The sequence below is a fragment of the Telopea speciosissima genome, chromosome 8, assembly GCF_018873765.1.
Source record: "Telopea speciosissima isolate NSW1024214 ecotype Mountain lineage chromosome 8, Tspe_v1, whole genome shotgun sequence".
Lineage (NCBI taxonomy): Eukaryota > Viridiplantae > Streptophyta > Magnoliopsida > Proteales > Proteaceae > Telopea > Telopea speciosissima.
This window is the reverse complement of record NC_057923.1, coordinates 4,895,528-4,919,674: the sequence shown is the minus strand read 5'-3', so window position 1 is coordinate 4,919,674 and position 24,147 is coordinate 4,895,528. Positions and strand designations below refer to the sequence as shown.

At 39.0% G+C, this 24,147-nt stretch overlaps 3 protein-coding genes across 5 annotated transcripts; 1 reads left to right on the top strand and 2 right to left on the bottom strand.

Annotated features, from left to right (window-relative positions):
• Positions 1-570: 570 nt before the first annotated feature.
• LOC122670717 lies at positions 571-9,958 on the top strand. Of its 2 annotated transcripts, none has more exons than XM_043867680.1 (9): positions 571-740; positions 1,808-2,605; positions 3,365-4,542; positions 4,939-5,236; positions 5,362-5,586; positions 6,426-6,599; positions 7,213-7,413; positions 7,507-7,620; positions 9,430-9,958. In XM_043867680.1, exons 2-9 carry the CDS (start codon positions 1,892-1,894, stop codon positions 9,766-9,768), a joined length of 3,243 nt encoding a protein of 1,080 aa, XP_043723615.1. In that variant the 5' UTR covers positions 571-740; positions 1,808-1,891; the 3' UTR covers positions 9,769-9,958. The 2 variants fall into 2 exon arrangements, with proteins under 2 accessions (XP_043723615.1, XP_043723616.1); XM_043867681.1 differs by lacking the exon at positions 571-740 and adding an exon at positions 827-1,132.
• A 1,604-nt stretch (positions 9,959-11,562) lies between these two features.
• LOC122670723 (probable adenylate kinase 7, mitochondrial) lies at positions 11,563-14,326 on the bottom strand. Its single transcript, XM_043867692.1, has 4 exons — positions 13,907-14,326; positions 13,078-13,218; positions 12,618-12,827; positions 11,563-12,042 (listed from the first exon to the last, which is right to left on the bottom strand). Exons 1-4 carry the CDS (start codon positions 14,255-14,257, stop codon positions 11,884-11,886), a joined length of 861 nt encoding a protein of 286 aa, XP_043723627.1. The 5' UTR covers positions 14,258-14,326; the 3' UTR covers positions 11,563-11,883.
• Positions 14,327-16,964: 2,638 nt separating this feature from the next.
• LOC122670719 (argininosuccinate synthase, chloroplastic-like) lies at positions 16,965-22,784 on the bottom strand. 2 transcript variants are annotated; one of them, XM_043867684.1, is made up of 10 exons: positions 22,614-22,784; positions 22,163-22,221; positions 21,971-22,056; positions 20,621-20,758; positions 19,980-20,028; positions 19,632-19,814; positions 18,775-18,849; positions 18,515-18,700; positions 17,776-17,864; positions 16,965-17,625 (listed from the first exon to the last, which is right to left on the bottom strand). In XM_043867684.1, exons 1-10 carry the CDS (start codon positions 22,681-22,683, stop codon positions 17,073-17,075), a joined length of 1,488 nt encoding a protein of 495 aa, XP_043723619.1. In that variant the 5' UTR covers positions 22,684-22,784; the 3' UTR covers positions 16,965-17,072. The 2 variants fall into 2 exon arrangements, with proteins under 2 accessions (XP_043723619.1, XP_043723618.1); XM_043867683.1 differs by having other exon boundaries at positions 20,621-20,762; positions 21,975-22,056.
• Between the last annotated feature and the right edge of the window lie 1,363 nt (positions 22,785-24,147).

The window sequence follows — 24,147 nt, the reverse complement described above, 5'->3', positions numbered from 1 at the left end:
GATTTGATATTTCAACATGAAATTTGGTAACCTCTCTCCACCCAAATGCTTAAGTTCTTGAATTGGACATTTCAACAAAAACTGATACAATTGGGCTTACACTTCAAGTAAGAAAATGATGTCAAAAAATAATTATTAAAACTAATTTTCTCAAAGCAAGAAGTTGAGAAATGAGAAGCCTACAAAAGAGAGAGCGAGAGAGGAATTTTAGATGAGATCATGAGAAGGACAGATCGACAGTGTTAATGGTGGAGATTGTGTGAGTCGAGAGTAGGTGTGGATTACCGTGTCTTTGTCTGAGTTTTCGTGTGATGATTGGTCAAGTGATGAGACCCAAGAAGATAAATTATGTCTAATTTCTTTGTAAGAATACACAAAATTGACTGGATTACGACTTAAAACCATTTCTTCACTTGTCACTTTCAAGTTTTAATGCTTAAATCGATCTCCTTCTCTATCTGGTTTCTGTATAATTCCTTTGTAATGTGACACAAATCTAATAAAGTTTATTATTAATTAACCAAATTAATTCTAAAAATAAAAAATAAAAAATTCCCTTTGTCTTCTTCTCTGTTTCGTTCTTTTTCATTTGTTCCATCTACTTTTTCCACTTTCAGTCATGCTCATACGGGAGTTTCTTCACAGCCTCAGATTTCTCTCAGTCATGGCGTTTCAGAGTATCTAAACACTCGGTTATTCTTACTGCATTTCACTTGCAGTTTCTCTACCATCTTCTCTTTGGTAAGTCACTTAACCATCTCTTTTTCATATTTTCTATTTTTGAATCTCCTTCTCCCCTCCCACCAACCCCTTTTTCGTCGTAAGATGCGGAGTGGATGCTGTTTTGCTGATTGTTTTGATCTAGAGAGATGCATCTTCTGGTTTCCTTCTCCATTGTTGTAAATCTTTGTGCATTATTATTGTCTGGAGTTATTTGAGCTTTACTTTCCCAATTTTTTCACTTCCCCTGTGCGGGGATGGTTTCTGGATCTGACCCTGGGAAAGAGAGAGAAAAGTTTTTGGATGGTTGGATAATATGTATACTCCGGTACATTTCCGTCATTCAAAATTCTTGTTTTTTTCGTTTCGGTGATCGGATGTGATCAGAGAGCTTCTGTCGGTCAATCAGTCGCCTGCAATCCAAGTGACTTCAGGGTTTTTTTTAACTGATATTCATCTAACATGTTCACTAGGGTTCAACTATGAAGAAAAAATCTTTTCTTTTTGTTCTGCCGATATCAGCTTTCTTAGATTTTTGAAGACGGTTTTGTACTGTTTTTTAAGTTGAGTATTTTGTCTTTGCTCTTAAATGAGCTGAAATGCAACTCCCGTTGCATGAATCGTCGTTCTTCTTATCTGGAGGACAAATGTTACCCTGTTTTAGTCCTTTAGATCTGCTGCAATGGGGTTGGAAGTTGGAACATAGTTGTTTTACCTCTTAACTACTAACGGCGTGTAATGTTCTTGCCTTATTACTAAATGCATCCTTTTAGCCTTTAACTGCTGAAATTGTTCATTCAATACTTCCTCATAAAAATAAAAAAATAAAAAACTTTTTTTCTTTCTGATCTTTGGATAGAATTTCTAGTCCCTGTCTATGCTTTTAAATGATCTGAAATGTGATCTGAAATGCTCTGCTTCTCATTCTTCCACTGTACCTATATTATCCTTTCCGTTAATTTTTTGTAATTATTCATTATCTTCACCCCCCTCCCCCTCTCCCTCTTACTTGTTTATTTAAATGCAGATTCTTTCTGATTCTGATTTCCACATTTTTACGTTATACCCTTTTGGGTTTTGTTTTTTGGACCTTAGAGGCTTCATGATTGCACATATTTAGACACATTGGCACTATATTGTAACTTGGAGCAGTACCAGCACTTCTCCAACCATGGTCCTAGGGTTGAGGACAAAGAATAGGAAAGGTGCTTCAGTTCAGGTCAATTACCTTGTACATGTTCAGGAGATTAAACCATGGCCCCCATCACAGTCTCTCAGATCCCTTCGGTCTGTTGTTCTTCAATGGGAAAATGGTGACCGGAACTCTGGATCTACCGGCCCTGTTGTCCCCTCCATTGGGTCTGGTGCTGGGGATGGAAAAATTGAATTCAATGAGTCATTTAGGCTTACTACCACTCTATCAAGGGAAGCTCCTGTAAAAGGTGGGGATGCCGAGACATTCCAGAAGAACTGTTTAGAGTTCAGCTTGTATGAGCCAAGAAGGGATAAGACAGTGAGAGGTCAGCTCTTGGGAACTGTCATAATAGACCTGGCAGACTATGGGATTGTCAAAGAAGCTGTAGACATAGGTGCCCCAATGAATTGCAAGAGAAGCTTTCGAAACACAGCTCAGCCAGTTTTGTTTGTAAGAATCCAGCCATTTGGGAAGGATAATTCGAGCTCATTACCGAAGGAAAGCCTGTCAAAAGAATCATCACTGGACCAGGATGGAAAGGAATCAATTTCTGCATTGATGGATGAAGAATATGCTGATGAAACTGAGATTGCCTCTTTTACTGATGATGATGTTTCATCTCATTCATCTTTGAATGTTCCTTCATCTGCTGTTGACACTGCTGGAAGTTCTTTACCTCAAAATGGGAAGGTATTCTTACTTTTGGGCGTTTCTTTGATTTGATAGTACTGATTTTCCTAAATTCTGTATATATATGATAGCTTTACTGGGGATCTGCATAAATTTCTATTTGTTCATGCCCCTGTTTGCAGTTTGTGTCATTGGATGACTTTGGGTTTGTTAAATGTTGGGGCAGTTCTAGCACCGCAAGAATAATCTTGCTTGGCGACCGCAAACTGCTGGTATCCAAACATACAGTGGGCCACACCCAAGCAAATTAATGCACTTGTTGTTTGTATTCTTCTACACTCCTTGTATGTTTCTCCGTGCCTGCACATGCATGTGCAAGTGCAGATTTATGGATTAGATCATTTAATTTCTTATACTAGAACCTTGTTGGTTACTCTCCCCAGCTAGGAAGTGGGAGGTATCATGTAAAGTGTATAGGTTCTCTTGTTTAGTGATCCTAGCAAAACAGACGGGAAGGTCATACCACCATTTGACATGTCCCCATGAATTGCTGTATACCATCATATTCTTTTGGATATTCGGAGCAAATACGCTGAATGGTTGGACCATCCTCTTGGTCCTGTGGGACCTTGCAATTTTTCCATGTACTTTTATTCGTTCAAAACACCCTTATGGTCAACCCAGTAGGCTATGGTTGCAGTCAAGTGGTTCTAGTTTAGATGGCCCAGTAATCATTTACATCCAATACAGAATGTTTCTGACAAAGTAAAGAATGGCACATGATTGTGTAATGACGTCGCTGGATTATCCATTGAGCAGGTACCAGAAATATCTGAGGACAAGCCGGTGACTGCTGGACACAAACATCTGAATGGGAGTTCTTCTTGTTCATCATCAATTGACACGTCCTCTGATCCAGTGAGCCCAGAAAATGACCATGCTTCTTTTTCCAGCTTTCCTGGGATAAGCTTAACACCAACACCAATCCCCAAAAAATATGTTACCCATAGTGTTCAATCCTCTTCTTCAGCCATATCTTATGAAGGTAAACACGAAGAGGTTAGACCTAGCAATGGCACAAGAAACTATGACAGCAATGATTTGGCCCAGGAGGGGGTTAATGGAAAATCTGGTAATGGCAGTTACATATTTGAAGAAAATCAATACATGATGGACATTAATACCAATGGTCCTGCTGCCAAAGTTTCATGCTCAGATTCAGGTCTTAGGGTGGTTGAGAAAGCAGGCCTGGTAAAATCTGCTAACTCTTATGCTGAAGAAAAGGATAATAGACATTCTAAGGGACAGAGCAAAAATGGGACTGAGGAAGCTGAGACTGCTACTGGTCTATCTGCCAGTCTCATGGAGGATGGAGATGGGGATGAACAGGGAGAAAATGGACAGGAAGAATATCTTATAACAGAAGATGAATTATCTCATAATTTTTCACTAGATTTCAACAAAAAGCAAGTTGCATATGGGGGTGATACACTTTCATTTAGCAGGAGAGCTCTTGGAGTGAAGAGTAGTGCCATATCTGATGATAGGCTAAAGCATTTAAAGTCTGTCAGATCATCATTAGATTCACCCATGAGCAATGGATTATTAATTGATAACAAGTTAACCAGTAAACTAAAGGAGACTGATACTTTGAAAGATGCTGATAATGGTTATAGAAGCTTCATGATGGATAGAAGGCTTGTTTCTAGAGACACAAGAAACAACTTTTCTGATGGCAAAGTCCAGCAATTGGAACGTAGAATAGAGAGGCTTGAGGGAGAGTTGAGAGAAACTGCGGCAATTGAGATTGGGATGTATTCTATTGTGGCTGAGCATGGTAGTTCTGCGAGTAAAGTCCATGCCCCAGCTCGACGCCTTTCTAGGCTGTATTTTCATGCTCTTAGAAAATGTTCCCCTGCAAGGATTGCTAGTGTTGCTAGAAGTGCTGTTTCGGGGTTAGTTTTGGTGGCAAAAGCATGCGGAAACGATGTTCCCAGGTATGTATAAACTGTATTTGCCGCATAACCCTTGGATTTTCTTGTTCAAAGCTATTGTCCTAAAGATAGCACAGTGCTAAACCTGTCAAAGATGGGTACGAAGCCACAATTCAGTGGGTCTTACCCACCAGATCTACTGAGGGGGTAAAAACCTTCTGATTAAATTCTTTGAATCATCCAATTTTAATATTTTTTGGACGTTGAAGAAAATTGCTGGACATATTCCTAAAACGATCTAATGTATGTGTTCAGGAGACCTTAATGAATCTGACATCAGGTTCAATGCCCAAGAATGTTTTTATGGTCTGCCTGTTGTGTATCTTAGATTTTCTCAAAATAAATTCGGCATGTTTTCATCCTCTGATGGATGACTTTGTCATTGTTTTCTAAATACAGGTTAACTTTCTGGCTCTCAAATTCCATTGTACTGAGAGCAGTCATCAGCCAAGCCATTGATGAATCACAGCTTCCCATTTCTGCTGGACCCCATCTTGAAATTAATGGAGGTGGGAAGGGAAATAACAGGAGATCTTCAACATTGAGGTGGAAGGAGTCCTCTCCCAACTCGAGAGAAAAGAAGGCTAGCTTGTCTGGAAGTTTTGATAACTGGGAAGACACTCACACATTTACAGCTGCATTGGAAAATTTTGAAGCTTGGATCTTCTCCAGAATCATCGAATCTATTTGGTGGCAGGTCAAATATTAATATCCCCTCTCCAAAAAAGAAAAAAAAAATTCAACACATTTGTAATAGCAATCTTCTCACTTAATATCCTGACTGCTGGTAGCTATCTGACTCCTTTCCCTTTCTCCCTCTAGACTCTGACTCCACATATGCAGTCCACTGCTGCGAAGGCGAGTGATACTCATCTTAGTGCCAGATCGAGGAAGAGCTATGGCGGGAGGTCTAGTTTAGGTGATCAAGACCAGGTGAGCTTTTCACTGGAACTTTGGAAGAAGGCTTTTAAGGATGCATGTGAAAGGCTATGTCCTGTTCGAGCTGGAGGGCATCAGTGTGGCTGCTTGCCTGTTCTAGCTAGATTGGTAAGTGTCTGTCTATACCATTGTCTCTTCACGATGCATAGCATATGGTCAAAAGACCTAGTCTCAACCTGTTTGGTGGGTTGATGTCTCAATGAACATGTAGTCAAATTTTCTCTCAAGTAGATCGATTGGTAAGTGTCTGTATATACCATTGTCTCTTCACGATGCATAGCATATGGTCAAAAGACCTAGTCTCAACCTGTTTGGTGGGTTGATGTCTCAATGAACATGTAGTCAAATTTTCTCTCAAGTAGATCATATGGTGCAAAAGCTAACAAAGCAGATGATATTCACTTGCAAATTTATAGTGAAATAAGCAGAGTTTTCAAAGTAAAATATCTCTTCCCACTAATCTATGTCATAGATACCTATGATACTATGGGTGCATCATACACAGAGAACCAATGCTAACCATCTTGTGAATGGACTCCCTTAATTTTTTTAATCATCCAAATAAATGTATCTGATCAGATTGTTACCCGGATTTGGGAAGGGTGAGTCTTTAAAATATGTGATACAGTCATACAGATATATCTGTTCAAGTATCCATCAAGCTATGTCAGCCAATTAAGTACCAGCATAACATAGTTCATTAAAAGACACTCAAGAAAACTGTCCATTGGTGCGTTTGTATTTTATTGTATAGTTGTTTCTGGCCAACTACTGTTACATAATTCTAGCTTATGGAAGATTTCTATCGTCATTTTTTGCGTTCTGCTCAAGATTCCACTTACATTTATTTGGATTTGGCACATGGACCTTGTTCTTGATAACTGATGAATAACCTCAATTGTAATGCTCTGAAGTTTAGTTGAGATGATTCTCTTTCTTGTGTTCAGGTAATGGAGCAATGCGTGGCTAGGTTGGATGTGGCTATGTGCAATGCTATTCTTCGTGAATCGGGGGATGAGATTCCAACAGATCCTGTGTCTGACCCCATTAGTGATTCCAAGGTTCTCCCTATTCCAGCTGGAAAAGCAAGCTTTGGTGCCGGTGCACAACTGAAAAATGCTGTGAGTGATACATATTTTATTTTTCACATGGTAGTTTGCTTCTGGATGTCGTCATGGTTGCTGTTAGTGATCTTCTCTGTGCATCAGCTGCTCTTTCCTTGTGAACACTGAACAAGATGCATCTTTTTATTCTTTTTTCCCTTGACTGGAAATGATGGATTTTTTCTTTCCATTTTCTTTCATTTACCTTGAGCTTTGTTGACTGTTAGGTTGTTTAAACAGAAAATGTGAATTACATATGCAAGATCTAATCATTACCTAAGAGATGCCTTTGAATAAAATTAATAATAAATCACAAAATGAAACCTGGTGTACAATCCAAATACATTAAAGCCTGTGAGAAATTAGGCTTTTATGATCATTGGATTGCACTGTACTTTCTTATCTGAGATTCAGAAGGACATCAATTTTAGGTCTCAAACCCATTGAATCAGCTATATGTTTCCTTCGATGTGCCCTATTCCATCATTTCCTTCACAATCACTGATCTCAAATCATAAAATGATTATTGTAATGAGAACATAAATGCTCAGTTCTGAATGATGTAAAACCGTGGTTGCTGATGTTAGCTCGCTCTCCATAGAACTCAACTTTTTATTGTTTTGGATTCCAGATTGGGAATTGGTCCAGGTGGCTTACCGACCTGTTTGGTATAGATGATGATGACTTACCTGAAGGAGACAGTGAGCTTGATGATGATGATGACAGACACGAATACAAGACATCCTTCAAGTCTTTCAATCTACTTTATGCATTGAGTGATCTCATGATGCTCCCAAAGGACATGCTTTTGAATAGTGCCATCAGAAAAGAGGTTCACAGCCAAACTAGCCCCTTTCAGTTGGCTAATGCACCTCTCTTACTTGTATATTGTTTATTCACTACATGGGACTTGTATATTTGGCAGGTATATCCTACATTTGGTGCACCATTGATCAGGAGGGCTCTTAACAGTTTCGTCCCTGATGAGTTTTGTCCAGATCCAATTCCAGAAGCTTTGTTTGAGGCACTGGATTCTGAGGTTAGTCCCGTGGAAAATCTCTACTATTATTAGTTTACCCCCTACTCATCAACATTGTAAAAGAGTATAATAACGTAGGGTTTGTCTAGATGACACCATCCCATGGTGCCATTTGGACTGCCACCAAATTGCCAAGTGGCAAAGGCAAACATGGGTGCGTCGATGTGATAGGGTACAATATACCTATCTCACTGTTCAATTTTCAGTCCCAAACAAGCAATGAAAGTGCCTCAAAAGTGAGTGCAAAATAACAAAAAATTACCACAACATGCCACTAGATAAAATGGCATTCTTGGAATTTTGGGAAACTTGACAGTCACTTAAACCACTTATTTTTCTTGTTTTAAGCTGGAATTTGACCAGTGAGATGGGTATGAGGTCCTCTATAACATGGACCCACCCATGTCTACCACTTCGCAAGAAATTGTGATATGGAGCCAAGGTAAATGATACCAATGATGGTGTCATAAGATTTTCTCAATAACATATATCGTAAAAATTAAGCATCACAAATGTTTTGAATTTTGTTTGTCAAAAGGTGGCACTCCACTCCCCCATGCCCATCTCACTGGTGTAATTTTATCCTGAAACAAGCGTGGAAGATGGTTTAAAGTAAGTGAAAATTTTGACTATGGTTACAAGAATGCCATTTTATAATAATAAAATCTAATTTCATTCTTGTGAGTTATCCTGTTACTTGTCACTTGTAAAACATTTTGCCAGCGTGTTTGGGTTGAAATTTGACTAATGAGATGGCTGTGGATGAGTTTCACTATTATATGATCTGCCATGTTGAACAACTTGGTGATGAAGATAAAGTTCTCTCCAATAGTTCTGTCGTTATCATGCCCCATACTTTGTGGGTTTAATTCTGTTTCAATTATTAGTTGTTCATTGCTTTGCTTGGTGATAATGTAGAAGTAATGGCCAATGGTGTTTCAAAAATGGGTAGTTATCCATGTAACAATGGAAGGTGATGATGTTTCTGAAAATCACAAGACAAATCTGAGCCATCGATTTTTACATTATTTAAAATCTAAACCATCTGGTCCCTGTCAGACTTGGAGAATACACAGTAATGTCTAGAGTATTGGTACACACGGGATGTGTGCCAATACAAAAGGGTGTATTTGATTGAATTAGACTTTGGAATTCAACACGTGGCTAATCTAGACCATGTACTACGGCTGGCATGGACATATCATTTGTCCATGTGGCAGAATAGATACTTTGTGACATTTGGAAAAATAACATACCTTTGTGACAATAATAATTTGCCTTCAAGAATTGAATTTTAGTTAATTGGTGTACCAAGGGCAAATTTGACAATTTTCTGAAGTTATGGAGTGTTGTGCATACCTAGTATATTAACAGTGCTTTTAGACCCATGAATTAGGGATGCATGTTCCATCACAATCAACAGACAAGAACTAGAATGAAGCTCATGATAGACAGAACAATCCTGAAATTGCAACTGTTCAAATGTTTCGTTTGATGGATATTTATAGCCTGCTCAGCGATCATTGCCATCATAGTTGTCACATAAAAGTGAGTTTGTACTTCTGCATGTATATGTTTTTAGAGCCTGTTGGGACAGGGAAGGAAAATAAGAATGGGACAAACATGTATAGCCTAGAAGTGCATGTTTGTGCTTCCTAGTTGTGTTGGATGAGGTACAAGTCACAGAAACCGTTGTAGTTTTGCTAATTTAAAGAATAAATCCTGTCCAAAGCCCTAAATGTGTCAGGAAACCGTTGAGCAACAATACTGTTACTTGTCCAGTATTTTATTTTTTAGTTTTCTTTTCAGGATGGTCTTGAGGCTGAAGAACAGTCTCTCAGAAGCTTCCCATGCACTGCAGCTCCAATAGTATATTCGCCACCTTCTGCAGCTTCACTTGCAGGTTATATAGGTGGGTTTGGAAGCCAATCTCAGTTGCAAAGGAGTGGGTCCTCGGTGCTCCGGAAATCTTACACCAGTGATGATGAGCTTGATGAATTAGATTCTCCTCTAGCTTCAATCATCAGTGACAGCTTTCGTGGTTCTCCTACTTTATCAGGTGTGACCAGCTGGAAACAGAGCAAGAATGGTGGGCACAATGTTATCAGATATCAACTCCTCCGGGAGGTTTGGAGGGATGGTGAGTAGTTGTTCCTATACACCTGCAACCCTTAGTTCCATGAATTATTCTTTCTCACAAGTCCATGTATGAATAAACAGTGCCTGTGTGTATATATGTATGTAGGTTCTTTCGCACCTGAGTTTAATGTAAATTTTGTTTCCATTTTCAAAACCAATGACCCGTGAGTCGATGAGATAAATTTTGAGCTTTTCCCTTATCCTCGGTACTCTGAATATATTTGCATCTCCATCTGCCCTTTCACTAGCCCAGTTTCTCTCTTCCCCTTCCAATAATATCCCTCCTCCCCTTGGGCCTATCCCATGTCAACTGCTTACCTTCCTCCTGCCCATCCTCTCTTCTTCGTTTGAGGGGAAGAGAGAGCTGCAAGGTGATTGGCCCAAACAAATACTGAACCCTGAACAATCATATTCTTCCTTTCAAATGTCTCTTCTTTGGTTCAACCGTGTGTAAACCTTAAACAATAGTAATTAATCTTTTATCGGCCACCTGAATCCATCATGAAACCCTAAGCTTTGGTTTACTGTTTTTTCAAAAGTTAGACCCATGAACCATTAAAACAAATAAATTACGGTGTCTTAGATCTTGATGAAAACTCAGGTGCCACCACCATCAGCTATGAGAGAAGGGGATACGAAAAGCTAGGATGGTTGCCATGTGACCATGTTAAGACTTGTGGAGATCTTATAGGAGAAAGCTCCACCAAAGGAGATAGGAAATCGGTTGTAACGAGCTCGGTTACCAACCAATTTTTCTTGTTTTTTGGGAAGTAGAAATTCTATTGAAAAGGGGGGCAAGAAACACACAAAGCATCCTGATTACAAGCTTCAACAAGCCAAGGAGTGGAAAGAGGTCACAATGTCTTATTTGCCAAAGACACGGTCTTCCTTGTTCCTTGCTAAGGAATGGACACAACCATTAATGTCCCTAGAAATGCAATAAAACGAACACCTTTCAAGGGTAGCTGTGCAAGTCCAAATGTCATGCACAATAGCCTCAAGCTGTGTCAGAGGAGATAACTTGTTTAGAATGTCGTTGTTGTTTAGAGGAGATAACTTGTTTAGAATGTCAACGACAATGGCACAATCAGATTCAATATTTAGCCAGAGAACACCTTCCTCAACCGCCCAATATCAGACCTGACCGAATTGATTTTGCCTCACCAATAAGACTATCCACGAAAATAGCCAGTTCCGAGACATCAACGAGAGGATTACCTGGGCTGTTTCGAGCACGAAACCCAGACACAACCCCCCTCCCCCTCCCTTTGCATCTAGTCAATTAGAAGAGCCGCATCACATTTCAATTTAACAACGTTTGGGAGAGGAGATTCCCATTTTAGACACAAATAATCTTCTAAAATTGAGGTAGGAGGTTGAATTTTAAGATCTGAATTGGTATTCCAAAACTCAAAAAAGGCTGCTTGAGCTTTAGAGGACATAGGTCGTGTCTTGCTACCCAAATATACCAGCCAATGAAAGTGAATAGGCCAAGAATCTTGGCAACCCTCTTTTTAGATGGAAATTGATAGTTATCCCATTCCTTGAGAATTCGAACTAATGATGTGGAACTGCAATGCGATGGAACAATGAAAACAGTCCATCAAAAAATGATCATTGGTTACCAACCGATTTACCGTTTACACTATCATTTTGCTTTCTCTTCATTTCACTTCATTGCACAATATCATTTCTCGTATGAACTATGTTTTATTCTGATTTTCCATTTTTCCTGCTCTTATGAATTTAATTTTTCTAAAAGAAAACTAGAGCAAACTATAGGAAAAGAAAGACGTGATACGTGGGAATAGAAAACTATATTGAGCTTTCATTCATCTCAACCCAAAAATATAAGCGAGCAAACCTTGAGGTTGCCCTACTTTAGGCTCACAGGAGCCAATGTTCTCTTCGATTTGTCTTCTCACCAAAATATTACAAACTCGCATACGCAACAAACGGTTATAACACTATGAAAAGAAAAACCCTAACCCCCAGGGATCCTCGAAACCAGTCGAGAGCTATTCATTACAGAATACTCCAGCAAACATAAAACTGCTACACCGCCTGAATCTACTGCCGTGTGAAAAGTGAAAACCACAATGCAATATGAGCTAATGGGAGTGATCAAAAACCAACATTAATCTTCTGTGACGAATGGATTGCATTGATGTGCTGCAGATGTAGGGCGGCCAAGAGCCCCTGCCAGGTTTCTCCAGGACCCCCATTCACTTGAAAGTTAAGAAGCTTCATCTGTTTCCGATAGTAATCTTCCAAGGGCTTGCTCTGCAAGGAAGCTTACTCAATTAGCAACATTTCTCAACTCTTAGCATCTACTTATCACCATACTATGAATAAAATACTAGTTGTTTGATGTAGGACCAGACCAAGATTATGCAGGAGACAGAATGGGATTAATCGAATAACTGAGTCACAGAGGTTTAAGGATCTAGTGTTATCTGTTTCATGTGATGATAACACACCATCACTTTCAATGGTTAGGAGAAGTGTAGAACAGAAAAAACTTAATAACATGGAAAGCTACAAGGAAGCAGAGAAAGAGCTGTAAAACTTACGCAGAACAGGGCCTGTGTGAGACTATCGATGATAATAATGATTTGATTTCAAATTAAGGTGGAAGTCCATCCGTTTATAGAACTTTTGGAAGCTCTAATCATCAGCATAATCCAGGGAATATTTACAAGTTTTTATGGAGTCATTAGCAAATGCCTAATATTACCTTCACTGTTTTGAACTCTTGGAATGAAAAAATGGCTGAGGGGAGTAGAATGCTAGAAACAATGTGAAAGCCAAAAATTCATATAATTATGTCTTCATCGCAAGGCATCCAAAGTGAATACCTGTTCTTCATAGACTTGGAGCTTCACTGTCTGGGCATCTTCAACACCAGCAGAGGAAGTTTTCACAAGCGTTGTCCCTGAATTTCTTACAGGACTGCTTTCATGACATTGAGCACAAATCCTACTTCCAAGGTGTTTTTTCAACACGCAGTCCTCTGAGCATCGGAAATTCACGACTAGATCGATATCAGCAATTTGGTCCAGGATCTCCTGCAATTTAAATTCCCAAAAAAAAAAGGATTGTCAGTCCCAACTTTGAATCAAATCATTGACCTTAAAAACTTTCTCATCTTGCTTCTTGAAAAACAAACACAACCCGTCAAGCCCAATTTCTAAAAAACACCAGTCGGTTAATGAACAATTACTCAGACTGAATGCCAACCACAATACTGAAATTAAACAGAAATCATGAAACTGTAAATACAGGAGCAAACACTTGTATAGAGAATGGTAGACTTACAGCTTGGATTCGAGTTCGGGGAATTCCATCCAAGATGAACCCAGTTTCACCTCTGTAATAGCCTTCTTGCAGTCTCTTCGATAGAAGTCCAAAGATTATATCTTCAGGTACAAGCTTCCCTTCGTTCATCGCATTCGCAATCTGCTAGTATGCCACGACCATTGTTAACAGATAAGAGAACAAAATTCCACCCAAAGACATCGCCATAAAGATTATAAGATAGCTCCAAAAGCCAAGCACAAAACAGGCAAAGGGAGAAGTACAATAACGCCAGTAAGAAATAATCCAACCCCTGAAGCCTGAAGCCTGAAGTCTGAACCCTGAAGATGGTTCAATCAACCAACCCCACTCACCAAACCTCCTCCACACCCAGGGAGAGAGAGAAATTGACAACCTAGGGCATTCCGGTCTTTTCAAATTCTAAAGCAAGAGCCTACACCTTTCATCATGATCACAAAGTTGACCACCAGCAGTTGACCATCACCATATTGGCTCTAGGGTTTCTACCAAGTACCAACAACTAGGCCTCCTACGTTATTCCAACTGGAAGTGCGCAAAATGCCCAAAATTGCCCTTCTCCCTCCAATGATAAAAAATATCAAACAGGGCAAATCCAGGCTTCAGATTCAGGAAGAATGTAAGCATGGAAAGACTTTGTCGAGTTATATCCAACAAAGAGAAGATTTCATTACTCAACTAAATTTACAAAAAGAATCAAATGACATAGAAATTCCAAATCAAGTCAAGGAATTCGAAGGAAAACCATAAGGAGTGAATTGAATTCAAGAAGAAATATAGAAAGAGAACAGTGGCGTAAAGGGATACCCACTTGCTTGTAAAGAGAAGAACGAGGGCTGAGCTCTTGACGAACAAGGGTGCCCATGGAAATGTGAGGGACTCGCAGAAGCTTCGACAACTTCTCGGCGTAGACGTGTTTCTTAGCGCCAGGGTTCCCCATGAACACCCACTGCACACCCCTGTCACCGATCGAACCATCGGAATCCTCAATGGGTGCCAACGGAGGCCAATCGCGGTAGAGCTCGTAATGGTCTTCATCATAATAGTCGTAATCGTCTTGGAGCTGAACTGCGGCGGCTCCAAAGGATCGGTGGTTCGGAGAAAGTCCAATCCGCGGTGCCAGATGGGTCGCCGCTCTTCCGATGCGGCAAATTCCGGTCATTGCGAAGGACTCCTGATTTCTGAATTCCGCTTCTTTCGGCGAACAAGAGAAAGAGAGAGGAAGGGTTTTAGTCTCGTCGACTTCTTATGGTACCGCGGAAATGGGAGAGAGCGGTGGGGGTTTTTGATTGGGGCGGTCGAAAGGAAATGAGGGTTTAAAGAGAAGAGAATGGTTGGGAATTAAACCCCGGAGTAGGTCACTAATTACGGAATTATATGGACCATGGACGGGATTAAGCAGTAGATTTTTGGAAGTCACAAATAAGCAACCGGCGCATCTTAGCACTATTTTGATTTATGAATAGAAGGGTAGATTTTTAACTTTTAAGACGAGTCGCAAAAAAGGTAAGAGGCGTGTGCCCCACAGACGCCAGCCGACAGTTCGAAAAAACATATAAAGTTTTAAGAAGAACCATATTAATGGTTCCATCCACTAGCGCCTGGTTGCTTGGAAGGCAACGAAGAGAAGAAGAATGATGTTAATGTAAAGGTCAAATGTTCTCTGTGCCCGGGGCACAGGCTGTGCTGAGAGACACATAAGGGTGGACAAAATGATCATCCTACCCCCTGAATGGCAAATCCATGTGCCTTCCCATGAGTCTATCTCTCTCTTTTCTTGTATGAAAAGACATTGCATCTATTTTTCTTAAAGCAAGCGATCGAGATGTCTTTTCATATAGAAAAGAGAGATTTTTTTTGATAAATAGGGATGAGAGAGATAGACTCATAAGAATGTTGACTTAGGCCACACTCATAGAAAAAATTCTTTTCCACATAAAATTAAGGGGAGAACGATAAAGTGTGGGGTTCATAGGTGAAATGTGAAAAGAAGAGTACAAGAATCTACAGTGTCATTGTAGTTTAGGGCAAGAGATTGCTGTCAACACCTGCACCGGTAAACATGAGGATGAGAATGTGTACAGGGGCATCAACATACATGGGTTTTTTTATTTCACAAGGGATGCAACAGTAATTTCATGTGCTACTGTGTCAAGGCACAAAAGCCACGCAACTAATTGAAGTTCTTTTTTCCTTAAAATTAATTTTACTTTGCAACCAAATCCAGGGGTGTCAACCGAATAGTCTTGGTCAGACCACAACTCGTAATCGATCCTGCACAGCTGAGGGCCAAGATAGATTGATACCAACTGATTAAGTAATCTTTATAAAAAACCCAAAACCGAGACCGTTAAATAAACGATCAGTCGGTCGGTAATCAGGCCTAATCAACCCTCTATGCATTACCAATATATAGTCACGCTCACTTGAGATTTTCCGCCACACCAGTGTTTTTCACCATCACATTTGTAGTTGGGATTTGGTGTAGGGCTGAGTCTGGACTATGAGAAGTGATCGTAGAAGAGAGGAGGTATTGACAATCCAAATCCCTTAAATTTGAAAAGGAAAATGAAAGATCACATCTGGAAAGTATACATACCAACATGATATGATAAGAGTTAAGTTACACAAAATGATTAAGAAAAAAAACAAATTTCACTTTATATTTTTACTTGCAAGTTGCATCAAGATGAAGCCTACAGAAACACCAACAAATTTGAGAATCATATATTAATGATCTTTTTTTTTCTGTAGAATTCATAACAATTATCTATCAAATATCATCTCAGGGAGCTAAGAAGCCAAGACCTTAACCAGCTGATACCTAACATAATAAATAATACTTCTAGTGTGGGTAGGTAGAATGAACAGTAGGGTTCAGAAAACTCACCCTTAATAGGATTTCAACAAACCCTAAAACAGAGTTTAGGTCAATAGTAGGGTCAAAGTCAATCTTTTTATGGAGGTCAGATTTTGATCAATGTTAAAAAATTGCTAGAATAAGTAAACCCCAAAATACAACAACGTTCAAGAGGCAAAACAATATAAATTTGAAACCCGTAAGTAAAATTTTGGAGATTTCATGTATCAGCAGATCAGCAAATCTAATATGGTTCAAATCTTGGTAGAAGATCACTTTTAGGATGAGCTTCAATGCCCCAAAGTACGGGAGGAATCTGATGGACAAATTCTCCAATACAACAAATCTCATTTTCAGCAAGAGGCCCTAAAACAGGGCAACCGCCTTGAGGATCTCTTGCTGGGAGTTTCTAGCAGTAACAACATATAAATAGTATTCAAAGAAGATGAAAATCCCCCTTAATTTCAGGTTAAATCGAATTCCAACAAGCATACAAATAACAGATGATAACAATACTTAAGAAAATAAAAATGGAGCATAAAGAAGGATATATATAACCTATGATTTTCCACAAACAGACTTAGATTAGAATCTCTCCAATCCCAAGAATTTCTCACTCCTCGTTGTCTCTCATAGTAGCATACTTTCTCAGCAGCAAAATAGTTAAGCCAAAATCTCATCTATCAAATTCGTGTATAAGGCTGAACCATTTTAAAAACATATATAGAAGGCTCAAAACAGACTCAAACACTAAAAAAGAAAGACCTGCCAATCGTTATTCATAACTAACAATGTAGTAAAAACTTAATAGGAAACTAAAAAAATAAAATAAACTAATTCAAAACATGACTGAACTTATAGAATCCTAATCCAGACTAACTAGAACAGTTACAAAAAAAAATGTTATTAAACAGTCTCGCCAATGGTACTGCTTGGAATGAACACGATTCCAATTCAGGGTCGACATCTAACAATCATTTCACAGGAAAGAAATTATGAAACAATTTAATTCTATCTGCTTCCCTGGTTTGGGTTCAATGAAACACCTACCGACTGTTTACACCTTCACTACATTAAAGAGAGAGAGAGAGAGAGAGAGAGAGAGAGAGAAGAGTCTTCAGATACCCTTCTCCAGCATTGCTCGAACCCTCATTGGGAGACCATATAGCCGTATGAAACCAGCAGCATCAGCCTGGTCGTATATTTGGCCACTCTCAAATGATGATATATCTTGCCTATACAGGCTATATGGACTTTTCCGACCTGTCACTGTGACAGATCCTTTATACAGTTTCAGGGTCACTGACCCTGTTGTGGTCTCAGTTATCTTCTCCATGAATGCATCCATTGACTGTCGAAGTGGATCAAACCATCTACCTGCATACACCAGCTCGGCATATTTTAATGCAAGTGAATCCTTAACCTGCATTGTCTCCCGGTCAAGTGTCAAGGACTCGAGTTCTTGGGCAGCAGCAAAGAGGATGGTCCCTCCAGGAGTTTCATAGACCCCACGGCTTTTCATTCCAACAAGCCGGTTTTCAACCATGTCGATACGGCCAATCCCATGTCTACCACCAATTTCATTAAGCTCTGTGAGAAGAGATGCTGGGGAGAGCTCTTTTCCATTCACTGAGACAGGGAGTCCTGAAACAATTCCAATCTCCAGATACCTGGCATGCAACAAGCAAAAATGAGGCGAAAATCATGACAAGCATAAAAGCTGTGCGACAGGAAAAGGCCACAGTGCCTCCCCACATTTTATTGGGGTACGTGTCCCTCCAAACTATAAATTAAGATGCAAAATAGAAGTACCAACTTACTCAGGTTTGTTGGGTGCATCTTCCGGGTCAACAGTCATCATGTACATATCCTTCATTGGCTCATTTGCAGGGTCTTCCAGAATGTCTCCCTTCAATTTCACATCTCAACAAAAAGCAAATATTAGATTATTTTCCATCTGAAACCTACCAAGATATACCTGATCCAGTAAATGTGATGGATATGATTTTTTTTTTTTCTTAGTGGATTCAATGTTTACTAATGACAAAATTTTGCCAAAAGAAAATCCAAGAGATCAAAAACACAAATGACTATAAAGTCTGATAACAGGTATTTAGAGACTGGAGGCAAATGTCAAGAGTTCTTTACTTATTTATTTATTACTTATTAGTACTTTTAAGAGGTGTGCAGGGTTAACTCTGATGTCAGAAGAAATCCTCCAGTCAAACTATGAACTCATCCCAATTTTCTGGTATGTTTCAGTATTATGGCAAACAGATGGGATGATTCTTCCTTTCCTGCATGAATAGTTTATAAATCAAATTTCTGTAACAAAGTCACTGACCCTTGTTGTAAGACATTGGCACTGGCAGACGCTACATTTTCTTCATATACCTTCACATTAATGAACAATGAAATTCATTATTTGAGATGGATTTATCATATCCACCCTCCTTTCCACATCCTCAAGAAGGATGTTATTGGGTCAGAACCTTCATAAATAAGTAAGGCTACTGAATGTACTAAAACACCACAAAAGAAATAAGCAGGTAGATTTACCTCATGGCTGAGGTGCCATAAGTTCCGGTCTCTGCTGTAGATAGATTTCTTAGTAACTGGTACAGGCACATTGTGTTTCTTTGCATATTCAATAGCATCTTCTCGCCCTTGTATTTCCCATTCTCTCCATGGAGCCACAACATTTAGTTCAGGATTCAAAGCGAAAAAGGTCAGTTCAAATCGGACCTGTAATAACATATTAGATTTCACAACGTTAGAAAGCAGTACAGATTTTAAAAAAAACAAGTTGAGAGACTAACCTGATCATTTCCCTTCCCAGTGCATCCATGTGAAACAGCATCTGCTCCAACTTCCTTGGCAACATCAACCATGGCCTGATAGCAAAAAGATGGCAATAGCACACATCACTTTTTTTTTTTTTTGGGGGGGGGGGGGGAAGGGGGCTGGGTGAACACCATAGTACTTTACAGGTTACATTGAAAGGAGAAATAACATCAAAACAGCAAATCCGCAAAAAAAAAAAAGAGCAACAAAGATGAGCCTTCCATCAGAAACGAATCCATTTAGTGATTTATCGGAGAAGCCACAAAGAGCAATCCCTCGTCTAAAACCACCACACCTCACAACAACCATGCTTTAACACCTCCCCCCACCCCCCCAAAAAAAAAAGAAAAAGTATGCGCATGGTGCAATCTATGCCTGAACTCTAAACTGCTAGATTCAGACAACTCAATTCCTTCTCCCATGTATTTGACATAAATGTGCTTGTGATCTTAATCTAAATATTGCAGTGACTGATACCACCTGCCCCACATTCTTAGTGAACCACTGCGCATATAAAAGCAAGACTTCTGTCAGTAGTGCATGGAGAAAATAAAAAAAACAAGATGAGATGAGATCCACAGAAAATTTCATTGGGGAAAAAAAAAACCCAACTCTTTCCTCAAACATCTATACAAAGAAAGCAATACCATCCTTATCTAACTCATGGTATTATTTGTCAGCATGATGTGCCACTATTTTTATAATGAACATCTCAAGGACCCAAGTTCAAGGTCAAGTAGCGCATGAAGAATCAACGCATTTGGTTCAAAATACAGGACATCATAAACCAGTTACTTAGTTGCTTTAGTTCTAAGTAACTTTTGTTCTTCACCTTGGCAATAACAGGTCGAGCCATAGAGGTCCCCAGCAAATACTTCCTTTCATATATTGCACCAGCACGCAAGCAAGGAAATATATAATCTCTCACAAATTCCTCCTTCAAATCCTTTACAACTAATTGGCAAGCTCCACTTGCTTTGGCCTTTGCTTCCAAACCCTCCATTTCCTTGAGTCCCTATAAAGTAGCATTCAAGTAGACAGGTATAAAAGGAATAGCTCTTGATATATCAAACTCATAAGAAGTACACCAACAATTGAAGAAAACTCTTTTAGAGGAAAATTTAATCCTCTATAAATGTATAAACCAATGTTGAAGTATATATTTGTGCATGTGACATACTTGACCAACATCTGCAGTGAAGCAAACAACATCACACCCATAATTCTCCCTGCAATGCACAAAGAAGTACAGGAATAAAAGAATTAAGAAAGCAAAACATTTAACAGGGAACATTAGAAGCTTATACATCAAGTGAAACAAAACAAGATATTATATAATTCACCGTAGTAAAATGTATAAAGAGAAACAATAGCTCTCAATTTAGAAAGATCAAAGAGGTCAGACATGTGGAGTTATAATATAAAGGTTATAGAAAAAACAAGCCATCACAAACCTACATTATCAGATACATCCACGCATGCATAGTGCTCCTAGAGGCTCCAAGTTTCACTAACTTATCTGCTAGAAAGTAGAAACCCCACCCCCCCACCCCAGTAAAAAATTCACTAGAGATCTATTGGAATCAAATGTTCAAGAGAAGGCATCTCTCCTTATTATATAAGATGCATGAATAACTAAAAACTCTTTGATCTTTGCTTAGATTTTCTAAAGAGGATTTGCCTAAGCAAAAGGATGGATTACCAAGTCTAATCTCATTCAGGAAACAAAAAATACAGAAAACATATGGGCATTAAGCTTAGCTGAATTTATGAAGGTAAAAGTTGAAAACACCAATTGAGTAAGAAATACAGCACATTTACCTTAGCCAAGGGACAATAACTGAGGTGTCTAATCCACCACTGTAGGCTAAAACCACTTTATTCAATTTTCCACGCAATCCTCTGCCCTTTGGAGATGCAGAAACATCAGTCTCCTTTTCACCAGTCAATATGGCTTGAGTGACTGTAAATAAAACATTTTTGGATTATGCCAAAAAGATAGCAAGAAAACAAGAAAGTTCCATAATAAATCCAGTCATATGTTCTTCCACTTTCAAATAAACAAATTCTGGAAATAAGAAACATGTACCGTGTATGTTCTTTCATTTCTTTTTGAAACAAATTATGTTGTTACTAAGAAAAACAAAAGAAATGTCATCTCCCATTACCAGAATCCTGCCCCTTTGTTAGGTTAATAAAAAAGGGTAAAACCAAAATTAGCTATCTTGAATGGAGGAAAGACTAGGTTGGGAATACAAAAAGACCAAAAATGCCTACAAGAGGTTCAGTACTTAAAGGAAATGAACAATTTGACCAAGAAACTGAAGAGGAATTTCAAAACTCAGATACCTCACCCATAGGTTCTCTGGTCAAATGAAATACTAAGCAAATGGGTGCATCTTGTTGTAATCAAAGCGGTAAACTAGGAAGTTTTAACCTCTTTTGATTGCCCCTTGTCTTATTCCCAAAAATTCTTTTAAGATGGGGGTAGAAGAGGGATTCAAAATAATTCGAAAGTGGCTTACCATTATGATATTCTCAAGAGATGTTGTCTTAAACGATTTTCAAGTACACGTGAAATGACAGGATTTGACCCTCATTGAAAGAAGAAGGGTGTTATACTAAAAGGGCAAAAAAAAGTAAGGTTACAACTTTTTTTTCACTAACTTTGATAACAACAAGATTTTCCCTACACAAATAAGCTCTAAATATGTACAGAAAAATACTATCATCCGTAAAGAAAAACAGAGGATGGATCTCTGATGTTGGGACTCAGGTAGAACTTCACCCTTAAAAGATAGCCTTCAAGAAATGGGTGTCCAAGTCGTTTCTCCCCATGCCCCAGCTCTGATACTGCTTGTTGGTACTTGGTAGAACTTCACCCGTAAAATCTAGCCTTTAAAAAGGGGGCACCCAAGTCCTTATAAGCTTTCGGGCTACTCACATCCAATGTGGAATAATTGCTTTCGCATGGAACCCCAACATCTGAGTCATGCGCTAAGTTCAAACTAAAGTAACTACCATAAACTGGAAGCAACCTATCATATGACCTAATCTTTTAAGGGATTATACAGGTTAAAAAACTGATAAACAAATTAAGGGATTGGAGGCTCTGCTTCAACAAACTCAAAATCAATAGTTCCATTTTGCAACAACTATAATAAGACTAACATACCTCGACCAGCAGAAACTTGAATAAGGTTTCCCTTCTGATGAACAACTGCATTCCCATGGAGCCCACTAGACCTTGCCCCTAACTAATAGCGAAAAAGAAGATAACAAAATCATCTCATCAATCCATTATAAAATAAGTAAAAGCCGTATCGGTATCAGGGGCAGGAGGGGAGTTAATGAAAGCAATACCTCTTGATTTGAAGACAATCTCCCTAAGCAGCATAACTTATCACGAATCTGAAGTGACTCTGAAACAAAAACTGATTTTATTCAAAACAAAATTTACAAAAAACACAAAGTCAAAACAGAAATTGCATTTTTATTTTTAACTATATCCTTCAACATACAGAAGCACGGTTTCATATCATTTCATTTCACCCCTTTAAAGTTAGGCAAGCATCATCACTGAGGAACTAACTAGAATTCGTTCCCTCAGTAAGTTTAATAAAAGAAATTCCCATAACAGATGGAGCTAAGACTAACGTAATCAATGAACTTAACCACAAATTTAGGACTTCAAATAATAATATACAGTCAAACTGTGGGAAAAATAAATTCACAGCCTTGAGCAGATGAGATCATGAAATGCAGGAGAAAAAGCAACACAACTCAAGGGATAGAAGCAGAACAGGAATTTTACCATATCTCTTAGTGCCATGGAAAACGAGATTGCTGGATGGAGGGGAGGAAATAGCCTGTAACTGAGCCATGCAGGTGAAGTGCTCAGATATCTGCGGAGAAGCCGAGAGGATCGAAGTTAACAAATGAGTCACAGTTTCGACTCTCCCAGCTGAGAGATGAGCTATTTAACCTCCCTCCCTGTTGTGTCTCTCGCTCTATGGTCTCTTGAGTGTAGTCTCCAGAGTCCCAGACTCTCAACCAATGCGTTGATTCCACGCGGATTCCTACGTGTCATCTAGGGTTTTAGCGATACCCTATTCTGTTAAAAGCTAACGGGCAATCGCCGACGGTATAAGGCGGCTCGGGCTATTTTAGGATAATTAACAATTTAAATTTTAGGCTATGTTTGGATACTGAGAAAAAAAATCATAAAGAAATAAGTTAATCATTGTGTCATCATAGATTTTTTTTTTCTTAACTTCCAAAAATTGCTCAAATAAAAGTTTTCCTGCACACAGTGGGTGCAAGAAAAGTATACCCATCAGGGTCATTAATGTTCTTCCCTTAAAGTATGAAATCAAGAATATCTCCACTATTCTTGGGATCAGGATTGTCTCTAGGGAGACGTGTACCCAGGATGCTGTCAGGAGGCATCCAGCGGTTGAGCTGTGCCACACGCATCTCAGCGCACGCCAAGGGATGTCTGCGACACAACTCAACGACTGACAGCACCCTAAACGTGTTGGGCTCCTGGAGACGAGATAAATTCCTATTCTTGATCCCCCGATACTCGGTAAAGGGATATTGTGCGTGGGAGATCATGGTATTAATTAAACTCCCATATTAGAATCTCTCTCTCTCTCTCTCTCTCTCTCTCTCTCTCTCTCATGCACACACATATTAGCACTAGAATGGCATAAACATCCACAAAATGCTCATTTGAGCTGGCTTTTTGGATGGTTGGATGAAAAATGGAGGAGCATTTGCATAGTAAATACAAGTGGTAAGGTTAAGGGTGTCAATCACTTGGTTCGGTTAAGTTTCGATCAGATTAAACCTATTTTGACTCATTAAGGGGAGAGGTTTCGGTTTCTTATCTGGTTATTACTAGTCTAGTGTCAATCACTCAGTTTGGTCCAGTCGGTGTAAGGTTGTCAGTAGGATTCCAAATGAAAAGCGTTAATGACATATTACAAATGCCTATTCTTTTCTAGGGAGAGAATTCTTCGAGCAAGCAATACAAAGAAGCTTACCATTGAGGTGTTATGGAATGATGGAAGGGTTCCATACATGATAGGGTAGCAAGTTCAGTTCTTATGAAAAGGAGAGACATAGAAGGGATGCTAGTGTACCTTTCCCTGGTGGCTCAGAGAATCATTTCCCTATTTCTTAATTCAGTGTCAATTTTACCCTCATTATATTTTTTGGGCAAATAAAAAATACCAAACTGACGGTTACCGTGAAATTAATTAGACCGTTCAATCATTTGTGTTTTTCTCTTAAATTAAACAGATTTTTTAAGATTTTGCTAACCTCACAAGGTGCCCATTGAC